General features: G+C 38.6%; 1 protein-coding gene across 1 annotated transcript in view; it reads left to right on the top strand.

Moving 5' to 3' along the window:
• Positions 1-17,317, top strand: part of LOC145978198 (salivary peroxidase/catechol oxidase-like) — a 160,062-nt gene that overhangs the window by 19,677 nt on the left and 123,068 nt on the right. Inside the window, exon 3 of the mRNA XM_083110639.1 lies at positions 10,592-10,718. Coding sequence (XP_082966765.1) covers positions 10,592-10,718 — 127 coding nt within the window. The remainder of the gene's footprint in view (positions 1-10,591; positions 10,719-17,317) is intronic.

The following is a 17,317-nucleotide window of genomic DNA, read 5'->3' on the forward strand; positions in this document are numbered from 1 at the left end:
TTATAAATGCATGTTTATTATTCTGATTTTATCGTCCACGTTATATAGAAAACACACAAACAAAAATAAAACACACTGTACTTGTTATTTAAAAAAAACGCAATGGAAATTTCAGTAAGCGAATTCGAAATATTAAAATAAAACTTCATTAAAGAAATTTATTCGCCAGATGAAGATTTTCAGGCGCCATGACGAACGGGCACTGTATTTTCCTACTCCTTCGGTATTTCAATTACCCCCCCCCCCCTCCTTCCCCGAGGCGTCTCCTGAACGCATGCGTCAATTGTGGGAAAAAGGACAGCTTGCTCTGCGACGACATTAATGAGCAATTCTACATTCTAATTTCTTCATATAGGAGAAGTATGTATTTTACACGAGAGCGCTCAACTAAGCTTATATTACATTTCTTGGATCTGAGGTGAAAGAAAGTAATAATTCTTTTCCCGCAAATGACGCATGCGTCACTTCAGATTCAAGAAATGTAATATCTTAGTTAAGGGCTCTCGTGTAAAATAAATATACTTCTCCTATATGAAGAAATTAGAATGTAGAAATGCTTATGAATGTCGTCGCAGAGCGAGCTGTCCTTTTTGCCACAATCGACGCATGGGTAGCATGCACCGCGAACTCCGAAGTTTGTTGATTATTGAGGAGCTTGCTTCATCTTGATTGGACACCAGCAAGGCCGTTTTCGAAATTCCTTCTGACATTCCAAAATCTCAAAAATGTCCTCTGCTTAAAATTCCTTCTGGAGCAGTGGTTCTCAACATTTTTCAGTCCGGGACCCACGTTGAAGGATATTACACTTCATGGGATCCATAAGCATGGGTGGCAGCAAAATTACTTGTAGGGGTGTGCACCCAGTTTATAATAATATTTTTTGCTAACATAGAGTACTTTAAGAATCTCTCTTTTACGCTTCTTAAACAAATTACATATACTTCATTCTAGAAAAGTAAATATGTAATGTAATTGATTGATTTGCTTTATTTTACTTCGCTTCTTGTGCCGCGTTTGGCTTATTTGCGAAGATGGGATGAGTGATGATATGATGAAATTGATGAATGGACACTCACAAACATCCATGCCCAGGCCGGGAGTCAAACCCGGGACCTCAGGCGTCGTAGCGCGATGTGCTATTGACTCCGGCACGGGGGCCGGCAAATATGTAATTTAAGAGAGTAATTTACGCTAGTCTAGCATCTAACTAGAAAAAAAAGTGGAATTGGGTAATGCCAGTAAAAAGTAATGGATAGAGAGTGAATAAGAGAAATGTAGAGTTTAGACTATGTACAACACGGGTTGAATTTAAATTGTTAAAACAATATATCTAAGTAATGTAATAGGTTTTTAAGACACAGTAAATACATTTTCGAGCCAGACTTCGCGACCCAGCAGTGGGTCGCGTCCCATAGGCTGAGAACATTCACGTTAATCTTCGTGTGCTTTGCCACTGGCGTGGGTGGTGCGATATACCATAAAATATTTCGTAATTCCTGCTTTTTACCTTGTTTTTGAAAGTTGTTCAAGGACAAAAGTTCTAATCAGGGGTTATTTTAAAGGGGAGTTCCTTTCATCACTTGAGCTTTCCAGAAGTTTTGGAACATTTTGATTTTCTTAAAATTTCTGGAGGTGATGTAGCTCCATCAGCTCCCCCATGCGTACGCCAGTGCACCTATAGATTGGCGAGCCACCACCCATTCAACTGTATGAAAACTTTGTGTTGTTTAGAGGTTCTCTCTGAAAAAATATTTTTACTCCCCTGTTGCACTATATTTATGGCAAATTTGCTATATATTTAATTAGTTCTATAGCATTATTATTAGTCTCGCAGATATTTTGGGGCCTAAACCATGATTGTCTGCTCATCTACTTGTGTAAGACGTCACAAGGCAAGGATTTCGTCGTCAGCTGCTACACTGTTAGTTCGCGAGAAACATGACAGATGGCAGCACAAATCAGTTGTTTCTCCTTTACCAACCGTTCCATGAAGCTGGAAGTCAAGAATTCATTTTTATTTACGCGGTGTTTCACGATTTTTAACGTCAGTAAACTTCCATATGGACAAAACTGTCTTGTTCATCAAAATTATTGTGATGAGTACAATAACTACAGCGTGTAACAGAAGTTCGGGAACACTTTAAAAAATGTATTGTAGCCAAACGAGTAGCATTACAAAGTAACAAACTACATCATTTCAAAGAGTAAAATTTTTTCAATAACACTCACTTCACAAACACTCTATGAGGGAATTAACTATGTGTGACCCGACAAATGTCGACGCGATAACCGAACTCTTGCCACCTTTGGAGAATCTCGCTCGTGTTCAACAATGTTATGCGAGTTTTCTGTTCCCCAAATTCTACAATTGTGCCTGTTTGCTTTCTCATTTGTATGAAATGTTGCCTCGTCCGAAAAAAAAATATCAAATTCACAAAAGCATCACCTTCGACCTCCAATGCACAGCAAAACTGGAATCGCTGGTCTGTCTTTAGGATATGACTTTTGCACTAACTGTAGTCTGTACGGTTTCATGTTTAATTTTTTACGCAAAACACGCCACACAGTCATTGTTGACATTTCCAAATCACGTGAAGCTCTGCGTATAGATTTTCTCGGACTCCTTGTAAAAGCTTGTCTCACTCGCTCAATGTCATTTTCACTCACACCTGGCCGACCACTTCTCTTCTTGACAAACAAACACCCAGTTTCAACAAACTTTACATGCCAATTGTAGATTGCCTTCCTGGTTGGTGCTGCTTTCCCGTACTTCATCCTAAATTTTCGTTGGACATCCGTTGCACTCTTTGTTTTGCCGAATTCTAGCACCCAGAAAGCCTTCTCAGTTTCAGAAAGCGCCATCTTGATTATGACACCACCTAGCGACGATATATGGAACTACACGTAACACCTGCAATGAGATAAAAACTTACAACTTTACTCTTTGAAATTATGTACTTTGACACTTTGTAATGCTACTCGTTTCGCTACAATACATTTTTTAAAAGTGTTCCCGGACATTTGTTACACGCTGTACTATTAATAAAAAATTGAAGCTTTCTTGATCCTGAAATGCTTCCCTTCAGGCTTCAAGGTGTTATGTGTGTTGCCTAACTCACCGGTGATGGTAGAAGTTGCCATTGAAAATTTGTTATTAAAATCTTAATAATTGACGCCAGGGCCCGGAAACGTTGCTCTAGCGTGCTTATGTCCAGTCACGGCCACTTTTGGGTTGTAACAAAGTCATTGAAAGTCATGGCAACTTTACAACCCAGAAATGTCCTTGACTGTACCTTCCAGTGGCGGCTCGAGATAGAAATATTCAGTGGTGCTGCAAGCAGAATAACAATACAGGATATAAACATGGCGGGGCAATTGACGGGGGGGGGGTACAGCTTCCCCCTCTCTGATCATATCTTAGCATTCGGGGATGATATAGAACCAGGGAATTCCTTCAATTCCGGGAATTGCAACTTTTATTTATCCAAATCTCATTGAATTTACATATTTATAAATGCCCTGAGACAAGTTTCTCACAATTTAGGTACTATTTTTATCGAGGAAGGAAAAGAAAACTGCGTGGAAAAATAAAACAGAATTCTTTACTTTCTTAGTTTCCTTTGCAGAACAATCTATCTGACAGACGGAAGATTATTACAAGATAATCTTGAAATTGATTAGGTAAATTTGAGTTTCAAATTCTTATACAATTAACAAATTTTCGTAGATTAGCATATCCCGTAACATTTATGAGTTGGAAATATGCTTCGAGTCTGAGTATCTGAAATGGCAGATCTAAACTCCTCACATTAATGAAATATTATTGAATACAGTTTAATTTAATTAGATTTTTGGATACATTGGAATCGTACAGAACCTTGATATTGTTAATATATTTGTGTGTGGGTGGTGACAGGCGATAGTACATAAGGTTGAATTAGAGAAAACATCTGCTTTGAATTTTTGGAAATTTCGCCTTGAAAACCGGGAATTACACTTGAATTCTATCATGGTCCCGGAGTGGCCACCCTGAAAATATTCTGATGCTTCGAAGGAAATTACTGAAAATTTTTCCCTCACTGGAAAATTTTGTACCACACTGATAAACACTCTAAAAGTAAGTTTTTTTGGCTATCAAGTCGAAGTCAGAAATAGGTGCTTTTCTAACCCATTAATGAAACATGCACTTTTAGTAAAGTGAAAATTAAATTTAAAATTTAATATTTATACAATATTTTTACTAAAGTGACATCAAGCTAACCTCGGTGGAGGAGTGGTTAGCACAGCGTGCTACGACGCCAGGGTTCCGTGTTCAAATCCCAGCCCGGACTTCTCTTTATCAGTTTCATCATATATCATCACCCAACTTCGTCTTCGCGATTAGCTAAAAGTGACAGAAAAGCAGAGGAGTCTCTCGAACGCATGCGGTGCATGATGCGCATGCGTCAATTGTGGGGAAAAGGACAGCTTGCTCTGCGACGACATTAATGAGCATTTCTACATTCTAATTTCTTCATATAGGAGAAATATTTATTTTACACGAGAGCGCTGAACTAAGCTTACACTACATTTCTTGGATCTGAAATGAAAGAAAGTAATAATTATTTTCCCACAATTGACGCATGCGTCACTTCAGATCCAAGAAATGTAATATAATCTTAGTTGAGCGCTCTCGTGTAAAATAAATACTTCTCCTATGTGAAGAAATTAGAATGTAGAAATGCTTATGAATGTCGTCGCAGAGCAACGTGTCCTTTTTCCCACAATTGACGCATGCGCAGCATGCGTTCACGAGACCCCTCTGCAGAAAAGCCAAGTAAACTAAACCAAATCAATCCATTCAAACCGGAAACAAGCTGATGTGGCAATCACACATTATTTACAAATCAGGATATGTTGCACATACTGTTCGTGGTAACTACAGGACCATTTTTAAAAATAATAAAATTGCAATGAAAATCTATCCTATAGGTAGCGGTGCTCGCCTAATGGAATTTCCTGGTATGAATAAATAGCTCTCGGTTTTCTTAATCGAACATTTGCATGTTATTTTGGTACAGCTGTCAATCAATTACTGAAAAGCATTTTTCTTAAACTCGTCTTCATTACTTTTAGACATTTCTGCCTGCTGATAACAATTGGCTATTTACTTATTCTACTAGATGTTTTATGTAGTATTTCTCGTAAAATGCAAGGAAATTAGAAGGTAAAACGCCATGTCCTCTTATTAGAGAAAGTGCTGCCATCTTACCGTCGCGTGCCGTAACACTTGAAGTTGCATCTGGGCGAAGGTTACAGCAGTCGAGGGCTGTGAAAATATAGATGTGTTAAGGTTATTTCTGAACTTTCCTCCTGGAAATGTATATTGACTAGAGTGCATAGCGTAATTTATACGTGTTGCTATGAGGTAAATGTTACTGTAGAAGTTTCATGATAATTCGTTTTCGTAAGAGAACAAGTTCTGATGTTAGGTCTCAGAGGCGCTGGTAAGCTTTCTGCTTTTTTGTGCGTGTCCGAGTGTCACAGGGTGGCCACACTGGGGGATTAACGACCTTATCTGGGGGGAGGATGCAATGGCTTAACTTTATTAGCGCAGGGGGATACACAATTCGATTATTATAAATGCAGTATCAGCAAAAAGCTTATGGACACCCACAAAATACAATTTTGTGCATTACAGAAATTTTACCACATAGCTACATAAATTACTCTGGAGTCACTAATTCATACAGACGAACTCTTTTCTCCAGTAGGGCTATTTACACAAATATCCGGATCATTTGCTACTAGTTTATTAATAATATTTGGCCATTTTACAAATTGGTGATAACTTTACAAAGTTGGTTCGAGATTTGGTTACATGAAAAAAAAACAGGTTTCGGTCAGGTTCTCATTTTATGCACCCGATATTGCAATGATATAGCCCTTCACTCATCAAACAAGTTTTCTAATTTAGTGAATATACGATAGAAATGTTGTTTGAAATACCCTGACTTGGCGATTATTATTGAGATTATAATGTTTTTGAGGAAAGAGGAGTGGTGAATGGAAAAAAAAAATTACGTACCAACAGCGCTGTATTTCTAGGTAATGCCAGGTGCAACAGTGGCGTATTCTGAAAATTTGACCTCGTTTACCGCAATAATTCTTATTTATTGTGTATTAATTAGATATAATAGAAATTAAACACCAATGCACGCATGCAACAAAAACAAGATATCTGCAATATCTATTTATCATGAAAAAAAAGTTGGTTTACAGACGGTAAACATGTAACGCAAAGATTATTGTACATTGGGATCCATGAATATTACCGTACAAATTTACCATCACCATGTTTGTGCACTTTATTTGATCCAATAAGAGCTTCAAAAATTAAAATAAAGCTCAAAACAAGCTGTTGACAACTTCTGCAAAAGCGTACATAAAAATTGATGAAAATAGTCATGGACATTTTGCACGGTAATACTCATGGATCCCACTGTACGTGTGGAAAACTGTAGCGGTAAGTGTTTAGTTGATTTCACTGTAACTCCAATCAGGCCACAGGCAGTGAGTTTACTGTGCTAAGTTGCGAGCGTGAGGGTCGCACGCGTAGTTCTCGGATTCGCCTATGGTGGCGGTAACGTGCTTGATTCTTAAACCTACAAGAAATGAACAACATATACACGTAATTAAGTATAATTGCAAGGTAGGTATTGTGATCTCATGGACAAGAGATGGCGCTATAAAGTGATTTGATATTTTCACAATGCCGTTTTACAGCGGTCGAGAGTTTTTAAGTGTTGTTACGTTGTCATTATTGTACGTAATACAAGCGTTTCAAGCACCACGAGATCAAAAACGATCATCGCATCGCTCTTGCGATTGTCAAACATGAATATGAAACGCTGGTGTTAGTCCTCCATTTCAAAATATGAAATCAACCCATTTGAAACCGGCGTGCTAATATTCCGAGATTAACGTAGTAGTCAGTATAGTTCGACCACAAGGAAAAAAAGCGTTCGCGCATCTTCCCTGCCGTTGTCGGTGCTCGGGGCAGTGTTGCCAGGTCAGACTTGAAAAAATCAGGAGACTGTTCCTTGAGAAACCAGAAGATCTGCTACGAAATCCAATGATCTAATATAGCGGATAAACTACTTTTGGGGGGGGGGGTCATAGGCGTGCGCACTTGGGACCAAGGGAACGTCCGCAGATTTTTTCCAGCGAGGAGGAAACAACAACAACTTTTTTTTTTTATCAGGCGGGTAAACTAGGCATATTAACCAGTAATAGCGTTGCCCTCTCAGAAAATACCGCTTGAGTTTGAAATTACCACGTTTCTATTATAATAATGGATGTAAATTATTGTGACTGAAATCGACTCATGGGTCTGAAATAATAGGTACTTTTATGTCAACATTCATTTTCCATTAGGGAAGGGAACGATATAGGTTGTGAATAATCTAGAGTCGCCAAGCAAAGGGTCACAATAAAAGCCCCCTGCTGCAGTGGCGCGCGTTGTTTAAGGTGTAAACGTCACAGATACTTTTGTAACAATGGTGCTAAACCCACCACCCTATGTTTGGCGAAATGAAACCGAACATCTCCATTTCAGGAGTGGACGTGTTTCAAACAAAAGAAAGTAAACCGTCAGAGGGACCCGACCAAAGTCTTTCATTTCTTCCGCATCTTCCGGTGGTAAAATCTAAGAGGGTGCACGGAAAACACCCTTAAGTTTGCCCTTTCTCAGTACCGACCCAAGGGGTCTGCCATGCCTCTATTTTCGGACAGTAAATCGTAGAAAGTTGTGTTCACAAATGAAGCTAACGTGCCGCCCTTCGTTGTCGGCGATTTTCCACAATCTTTCAAGTCGAATGCGAACAATAACAAATTAATTTGCCTTCTGCTGGTGTTCGGTGTACAGGTATAGTTAGGGATTGGCACGCGTCCTGCACCATATTGAGAAAATGAATTACGTATGTGAAATATATTGGTGAATTATACAGCATGTCTTCCTCAATAATTGAAGATAACAACGCTTATGCTAGGGTTCACTTATTCTCCCCATTTGCTAGAAATAACACACACACACACACACACACACACACACACACACACACACACACACACACACACACACTGTGTTTGTGTCACTTCATCCATGTCATCACTTCTTCATTTATCCTTTTGTTGTCGTACTTACCCGTAGAGGCTCAAAAGGTACTCTATTCCAAGGTTCCATTCCTTATCTCCGAAAATGTAGTCTAAAGATACAACTTGATTACAAGGCGATGACGTTACTACTATACGCCATCGGGGAGGCAGACTGAGGACATTTTGAGCTCCATATATATTCGTGTTATACACCCCACGATGGATGCAAGAAATATGGTGCGAGCCAGTAGCGTACGCAGGATTTCATCAAGGGGGGTGTTATTTCGAAAACTTTCTACAAATTCACATTACCATTGTTTTATTATACTTTAATTAGTTAATAATAAAAAAATAATTAATAATTCTTATAATTAATTAATTAAATAGTTTAATTACTAATAATAATTACTACTAATGCAGCTGCTATTTATGAAAGATATAAAACAATATTAGTACATTTCTTTTGTTTCTTTGTTACAAAATAATTGTCTAGTCAACGGTTATTTGTATATGATAAGCGAGATATTTTAAGTGTGAAGAAAATCCATAAAACAAGCAAATATATTAAATTTATTGAAATAATCGAAATATGAAACTCATTCAAGGAGTCGCGCTGGTCTAGTCTGACAACTTTGTGGGATATCCAGTTTCGATTCCCGGAATTGGTTGGAATTTATCCAGCCTTGTCTCCGCACCCAGCCTCATAGCAATGGGTACCTGACAGCAACCCTGGGGGATGAAGGCTGCCGGAGCATGGTGCTGATCACATCACCTGCAAAATAGTTCAAGATCGAGAATCTTTGGGGCCCACCACACCACTACGTGTGCCTTCATGGCACGGTGCTATATGCAGGGGGGAATTTACATTACCTTTACCTATGGAACTCGCCCAGGATGATGATGAAGCGCAAGAATACATGTTGCTATATTCCACTGAGTCTATGTTTTCGTTTAAATGTAAGTTTATAGACATTCCAACACATTTATCACTTCTAGGTGATTCACAAAGCATTTCTTCAACATTATTTAATGATGTGGATGTAGACTCAGCATCACTTGAGAGTTCAAAAGGGGATGTGAAATCAGTACCGGGAAGAACGTTTGCAATAAGGTCGGCACACTGCGACGAAGCAAGGAATTTTCACAATTCTCGCGAGAGTCACTGCGCGACTTTTTGCAAAAAGAATTGCAAAATTGAACTTTGCGGCCACTTAGATTGTGTTTGGAATGTTGTGTTTTTCTTCATGCTGCATGGGAATAATAATTCAAATTATTATTATTACTGTCGCAAATCTTTGACTGTGATAAATTAGCCATTTTTAATTTTTTTCTACAGCATTTTCCATAATATTTCAAAAGCTCAAGGGGGGGGTTTAAACCCGGTAACCCCCCCCCCTTGCGTACGCCACTGGTGCGAGCCACAGTGTATTTTCCTTTGCAAAATACACAATTTGACAATATCCTTTGCTCTTGCAACGCAACTTACTTCAAATCAACTCGCCTTATATCTGCACCATGATTGAGAACATACTAGTGGATCCATCAGTCACTTCGCTACTTTCGTTTTTCCTCTGACTGTATTTTGTTTGGACATACTGCAGATAGATTAAGGATTACGTAACGCAATTAACGTGTGGGAAATTTTTTGCTTAAGATTATTTTTCAGAAAATCAAGTATCTAGTACCTTCGTGTGATACCAGCTCTATATATATTGACACATCCTTTCACCTTGTACTAATATTAATGTTTGTTATTTTTGCTTTCTCGTTGTACAAATGTTTATTGTTCTTCCCAGTTGTACAAATATTTATTGCTATTTTTAATCTCTGTAATTTGGTATCTGATTTCTGTGTTTATTCAATATTTTGGCCTAATATTGATGTCACAGAATAGTACTTTCCCTGTATGTGTAAATCTTGTCAAGTGTGTTGCCATGGGAATTAGGGACTGTTTTTTTGCTTGTAGTTTTTGTTTGTGCGTGAAACAGTTGTTAAGCTGAAATGCAAGACGCTCTGATTTCACGATTACAATTGGAATTGCACATAATAAGTATTTTAAGAAGTAAAATATACTTCCTTTTTCTTAGTAAAGGTTAAAAGAACGTGTCAATTCCACGTACCTCAACTTGACGTCACTTGTCATAAACCAGTCGTCGTTGAGCACCCCTTATGAACCCACCTTAATATATTTCTGTCCCGTAGCTAGAAATTGTGGCGCCCAATGCAGGATTGTGGTTTGGCCTGTTATGAACAGTGGCGTGCCCAGGGGTACTTTCCTTTACAAAAAGCAGATATACTACGAAAATAGCTATAGTAAAATAATATACTTCCCTCTTTCAAATTCCTGAGCATGCCAATGGTTACAAAGTTACACACCGGGTAAATACGTAAAATTTGATAATGTTTGCAAATAATGTACTTTTTCACTGATTTCGTGTTCTCTGTGTGATTCCAGGCATGTGGCTGCAGAGGAACAACCCGGCCAGCTACGTGGCCGCCTTCAACAGCCAGAGCGAAGAGGCCAAGGAACTTTCAAAGTTTGGATACGCCGCCATTCGTGCCACCGAGAAGTTATCCGAACAGTAAGTACTTTCTTTTTATTTCTTATCATTCGGAATGTTTGTCCTGATTGTCGAGGCTGCTTCGATTCATTCCGAATCGAGTCAAGTCAAGGAACGAACCCGTTCACGGTAGCATACATGAATGCATAGATTCTCTTGAACGAATCATCGTGAGGGTCCTTTAGGCCTAAGTGCCGCTAGGCCTTGAGGAAACATTTTTAACACTTCTCATACTATCGAATTCTACCGTGCAAATTTAAGTCTTGTAGCATTTTGATGCCATAGTGCATTTCACGGCATATTTCACAGATAGGATCTGTCCTAATTTGCTCAGCATCTCGCGTAGCATAACCAATCAGAAGCGAGCTCTAGGTCACGAGTGCAGTTGCAATGGCGGCCGAGTACCATGTGAGCCATGTACCACTTCACGCTATTGAAAGCCGATAACTATTCAACCGAAAGGAAAAACGTTCCTTACGGAACTGTTTCAGGTATAAAACCAATGGCGCTGCTTAAATATGTAGGTTTATATTGCATGAAGTGCACGTATGAAAGAATACATTAGTTTTTATTAATTGTAGACAATGAGGCACTGGATCATGGGCAGAAATGTCTCAATAGAGTAGCGGCGATTGGGTGCTAAAACAAGGGGGGGGCAAGAACAGTTTACCTTTTCTTGGTAGATGAGGCTTAGCGGAGGCATAAAGAGGGGGGGCGGACGTCTCAATATATAGCTGAGGTTGATGGTTACTTAATGTTACAAGAAAAGTGTGTAGATTTTCAGTTTGTTTACACGATATCTTATTAATCAAATAATAATGTCCTCCTTTTAAATTACCCCCCTTTCCTCTTTTAGGTATTAAATTAAAACCGGTATGCCTTTCGTGATGCATATAGTTCTTAGTGCTACTGTATGGAGGCGTGGTTGGCACCAATTTGCTTTCGATCCAGTGCCAGAAGTTTTAGAATGCGCTAACCATTAGACCTCGCGTGCGTGATCGTAACTTGCGTCGACACGCACCCACTACTCGTCGCAGAGTACTGTTAGGTTTAGCAAAGTTCGCTCACGTTATTGGATTGACTTGGGTGGGCGCATAGCTGTAAAACAGACGTAAACAACCAGATAACACCCACCGGGTTTGCTTCGTTGCTCCTGAAAAGAGACGTTGCGTGAAGCGACCGCCTGTTCGGCAAATCGCTCGTGTGACCTTGATGAAGTTGCATTCAGAAATGTTTGCTTTAGTGATTTGGTTTATTTTTATTTCGCTTTTCTGCCACTTTTGGGTAATCGCGACGACGAGAATGAGTGATGATATGATTGAATTGTTGGACACTTAACATGCCCAGCCTGGGATTCGAACCCTGGACCCCTAGTGCGGTGTGCTAACCATTCGATCACGGAGTTCGGCGTTTGTTTTTGAATGTGTATAAGCTAAACTCAGGCCTGTGATCGTTGAGGCTTCAAAGTCCCCCGGTGAAGAATCACAGTGGATCGGATCCCACTTTAAACTGTAGGTCCAGTCCCAATTAGCCTTACTGTGCACAAAGTGGACTTAAAATACCAACTCAATCAATCAATCAAAAAAGCTTCAAAGTCCTGGGTTCTATCGGCGAAAGACACAAATTTCTAAAATGAAAATTATCAACTGTAAATAATTTAAATCGTAAATTCAAATATATTACTAGGATTTGAAAGGTTCTTTTGCGATCCATTGATGAAACATATAATTTTAATAAAGGGAAAATTGATTTATTTGTTTAATACAAACACACATTTAGTAAAGCTATTTCTCTCATGACACAAACTGGTTACAGTCATTATTTACATTTGTATTTTAGTACAGCAATCAATCAATTACTGAAAATAATTTTTCTTTAAACCCGTCTCCATTAATTCTAGACATTTCTTCTTGTTGATAACAATTGGCTATTTACTTATGCTGCTAGATGTTTTATGTAATATTTCTCGTAACATGCAGGAAAATGAGTTAGGTAAAACGTCATTTCCTCTTATTACAGAAAGTGCTGCCATCTTACGGTCATATTGCAACACGTGAACCATTGGTGTAAAAGTTTTGAAAACATTATTTTTTCTCTAATGTTATGTATGCCAGCATAGGCATACACACTTGCGAAATTGGGGGGGGGGGGGGGAGTAAGGATGGATGTAACCTGTCTTCCACGTAGTACATCCTGGACGCCCTTTCATCAATTTCATCTATCACGCCCGTCTTGGCGATTAGCTAAAAATGGCAGGAAAGCAAAATAAATCAATCAATCAATTAAAGTGTTGCAAAATTTGCATTTTGGCGTACAAGTAGTCGAAACCTATCATTTACAAATATGATTAAGTTGATGCGTTTTTTTTCTCAATAAGGAATGCATGGGAATCAGTAGCGTATACTAAGTCCAATATCTGGGCTATTTCATTATGTCACGTGGTCCTAGGCTATGAATAGACCAACTCCTAAGAAATCAGGTTGCCAACTCATAGGAAATCAGGTTGCCAACTCATAGGAAGTCAGGTTGCCAACTCATAGGAAATCAGGTTGCCAACTCAGGAAATCATGTTGCCAACTCATAGGAAATCAGGTTGCCAACTCACAGGAAATGAGGTTGCCAACTCACAGGAAATCAGGTTGCCAACTCATAGGAAATTAGGTTGCCAACTAATAGGAAATCAGGTTGCCAACTCCAGAATCACCATCATCATTTCACTGATATGAATAATATTATTTACAATTTCTGATGGATTTTTCTCCTGTATTTTATTCTCTAGATTTCAGGCTTCACAGATAGCCTAGCTAGCCTGGAATATACGTTCCTGATGGAAAACTGAAAATACTTATTTACCATAATTTTCAAACATCGTGTCTACCTTAATAATCAACTTCCACTTGCAACATGTGGAGAAATTCATATTTTCTTGTATAATGTTTTTTTTAAGTATCTGTGACCATTTCGATGAAATTGAAATAAATACACATCTGGTGCGAGACTCTCACTCTCCGCCTTGGGAGGCCGTAATGTCGGGAGGGTGCAACTGCCCCCTGGGAACTCCTACTCGCCGTCACTGCTCAGAGCTCATGTAACAGAACACTCCTTCTGGTATTAATGCGGAATTGGTGTTGTTGAGCACCGCAATTGGTGTCAAACTAACTAACTCTCTAGCCTTCTTAAACCTGAAGGTTTTGGCTGCAGCAGCACAAGCCCCCCTATCCTGGGTAAAATCAATCCAATATTTTCCATCCTTACCAATTTCCTTTAGGTCTATCTCAACGTTGTCCCTCCATCTTCGTCTTGGCCTTCCTACATGTCTCTTACCATCAGGTTTCCCAACAAGAATCCTGTAAACTCTTTTCTCTCCTATTCGTGCCACACGGCCTGCCCACCTAAGTCTTCTCGATTTAATTATTCTAATAATATCTGGACATGAATACAATTTGTATAGTTCTAAATTATGTAACCTTCTCCACTCACCTATCTCCTCATCCCTTTTAGATCCAAATATTTTCCTAAGAATTTTATTTTCAATACTCTTAATTTATGTTCCTCTTTTAATGTAAGGGACCAAGTTTCACATCCATATAATACTACAGGCAAAATTACTGTTTTGTATATTTTAACTTTTAGTTTCCCTATATTTGGTATCCGGTTACATCATTGGCTGTCCTGTCGTGCCTTCTCAGTAGGTTATTTTTAGACACAAGGGTCCAGCAAGATATTTAGTGTAGTTGTACGTCTGACAAGTTGCCTCATAACTCGGTAGAAATCTTAATAAGACTTACATAATTGAAACACAACCATCAATTGTGTAGTAGCGAGTATACACAACCGTGGCCTACATTACAATGTAAAGCTTCCATTTTGGTTGTCGTAATCCTCGACCACTTGCGAATATCTCCTTAATGGAGGATTCTAAACATTAGAACGAAGGCGGGGTTAATGGCTGTTATTAGAGTCATTCAGAACAATGACCCTTATGCAACAGACGACATCGAATATCATTTTAGGGGCAAAGAGATAAGAAGTAGACGAGTTATAAAACCGTAGACTGAATTTGGTAAGCGCAAAGAAAGTTGTAAGCAGGTGGGTGTTCCCACAAGCTTCGTTCTTCGATAGGTTAGCCAGCAAGGCAATGATAATTTTCCGAGCCGCTTCCAATGCATTGCCTTACATACCCAAATCTCTTGGTTTCTTGTCACACACTAAATGACTCATTGTTTTCGTATTCCCACGGCGAAACTGCAGATTATACGTTCCGTAGTCTGTGTTTTGCCAACCAATGTCGCACGGTTCTCTTCAAGACGGCACAGATACGGCAAATCGTCCACGTTGTCTTGAGACTTTTTTTTATTCTTTGGCGCGTGGCTCAAGCCGCGATTTCTTTTGTGCTAGATTCTAATGATTTCGTGTTGCACCAGATTGTGATGTGCTGCTCGTGTGAAGTATCCATATTTGGGAAACCAAGTCAACAATACATAATTTGTTGTCACGCAAGAGAACTTGAGATGTTTATTTATTTATTTATTTACTTTTATTTGGAAAAGCTGTTTTTCCCGTATCTATGTACTGTACATAAACTTACATATTTCATTTTTACTTTGTATACATTATTATTATTAAAAAATACTTTGATAGAAAGTACTCTTACTAAATTGTTGTGCCACATTTTCTAAAAAGATGATTACAATATATATCCAACCCAACTGTAAGGTTAGGTTCACAAATAAAAGATTCCAAACACTGTGGAATAGGAATTGCACAGTTTATAAGTGTTCTGTAGAATGTCTCTCTTGTATTTATCTATTACACTCAAATATAATATGGTGTATATCTTTCTTATTGCCACATGTACAGTTTGGTTTTTGAACAATCCGAATCTTTTGTAAATGACTTTTAGTAGCTGTATGACATGACCTAATACGATTTAACAATACTATTCATTCATTGTACCTTGAACTTTTGTAAACCAGGGCCTGATTCTATTGAAATTAACTATCCTCTCATAAAAACTGCCCGCATTTTGAAATTCACTTTTGCACAATTACTTCCAGTTTACCTTCAACTTTTTCTTCACCTTCGGGAAAAGGTCTGTGTACAGTGGGATCCATGAGTATTACCGTGCAAATTGTCCATGACTATTTTCATTAATTTATCTCTTACATCCTGTGTGTGTTTAAGGGGTGGATTTTTATGTATGCTGGTGCAGAAGTTGTCAACTGCTTGTTTTGAGTTGTCTTTTAATTCTTGAAGCTCTTATTGGGTCAAATAAAGTGCACGGACATGGTGATGGACAATTTGCACGGTAATACTCATGGATCCCACTGTACCTGCATACAAATCTGCCATTTCATTTCCTAAATTTTGATAATGTGCTTTAACCCAGGTTAAATAAAACATTAAAGTACCGACCAAGGCAGAATTTATTGTATGAAAGATATATACACTAAAAAGGTAAGGTATAAGGCACAGACTCTCACCAGGTACCTGTCAATCACCTGTCAGGTAGTGTCAATTACCTGTCAGGAGATTCCACAGTCAGGAATTCCTGACAGGAAATGTTCCAAGATAAGGACTGGTGCCTTCATTCTAGTGTGAATATTCGTTTGAAGAAGACCCTGTTAGAGGGTGGAAACGTTATCTTTTTACTGTATATATTTTTTATACAATAAATTCTGTCTTGGTCAGTATTTTAATGTTTTATTAACATGGAAGCAACGCTTAACAGTGTTACCAGGTTAAATGGATGTATGAATATTACCAGGCAAATTCGTCGCCCTCGTCATTTTGTTGGCTCACACCACCTATTTTTAGCAATTTCTAGCCAAAGGTGCCGAGATTTAATATTATTAGAAATATTCCAACACATTGATATCGTTCGCTTTCTTCAGGAAGTTATGCCCTTCATATATATATATATATATATATATATATATATATATATATATATATATATATATATATATATATATATATATATAATGCTGCTGTCCATTCCGCTTCTATGGTATTGAGAGATTTTGTTCTAGGGGGTTGAGTATGTTTGCATTGCAATGTTGGGTTTTCGGTCGTAGGTATATAGTATCCTCAAATTCCACATGACTGCAGTATGAAATTCAGTTGAAGGTTTCAAATTTAAATTGGCCATCGTTGTGTTCATTCATTTTGTTTTACGAGATGCAAGTTGAAGAGTTGAAACAAAACACCAACGAAACATCACCAGTACAGTTTCATTGCTGTAAATCTTAAGAGAAAAATGAATGAAAATAGTGATGCACAACTTGCCTTGTAATATTTATGCTTCGCCCCACCCAGCGTCGAATAACATGGGTACCTGGGGGAAACCCTGGGGGGTAAAGGCGGTCAGGGGCGTGATGCTGATCACATCACCCCCACTCACGACCGGATCAAGAAAGTGTGGGGCGTTACCCCCACACCCCCTATACGCCTTCATGGCGTGGTGCTATGCACAGGGGAGCACTTTACCTTTTTTTTACCATACTATTCGTGTTGGTTACATATTCAGTTAGTTTGTTTAGTCACGTAGAGAAATGCGAACCACGACAAGAAGAAATTTGCAGGTCCTACACGCCAAGTGTCTTATTTGCAGCGTCAGC

This window comes from Lepisma saccharinum, chromosome 24, assembly GCF_977018435.1.
Source record: "Lepisma saccharinum chromosome 24, izLepSacc3.1, whole genome shotgun sequence".
NCBI lineage: Eukaryota > Metazoa > Arthropoda > Insecta > Zygentoma > Lepismatidae > Lepisma > Lepisma saccharinum.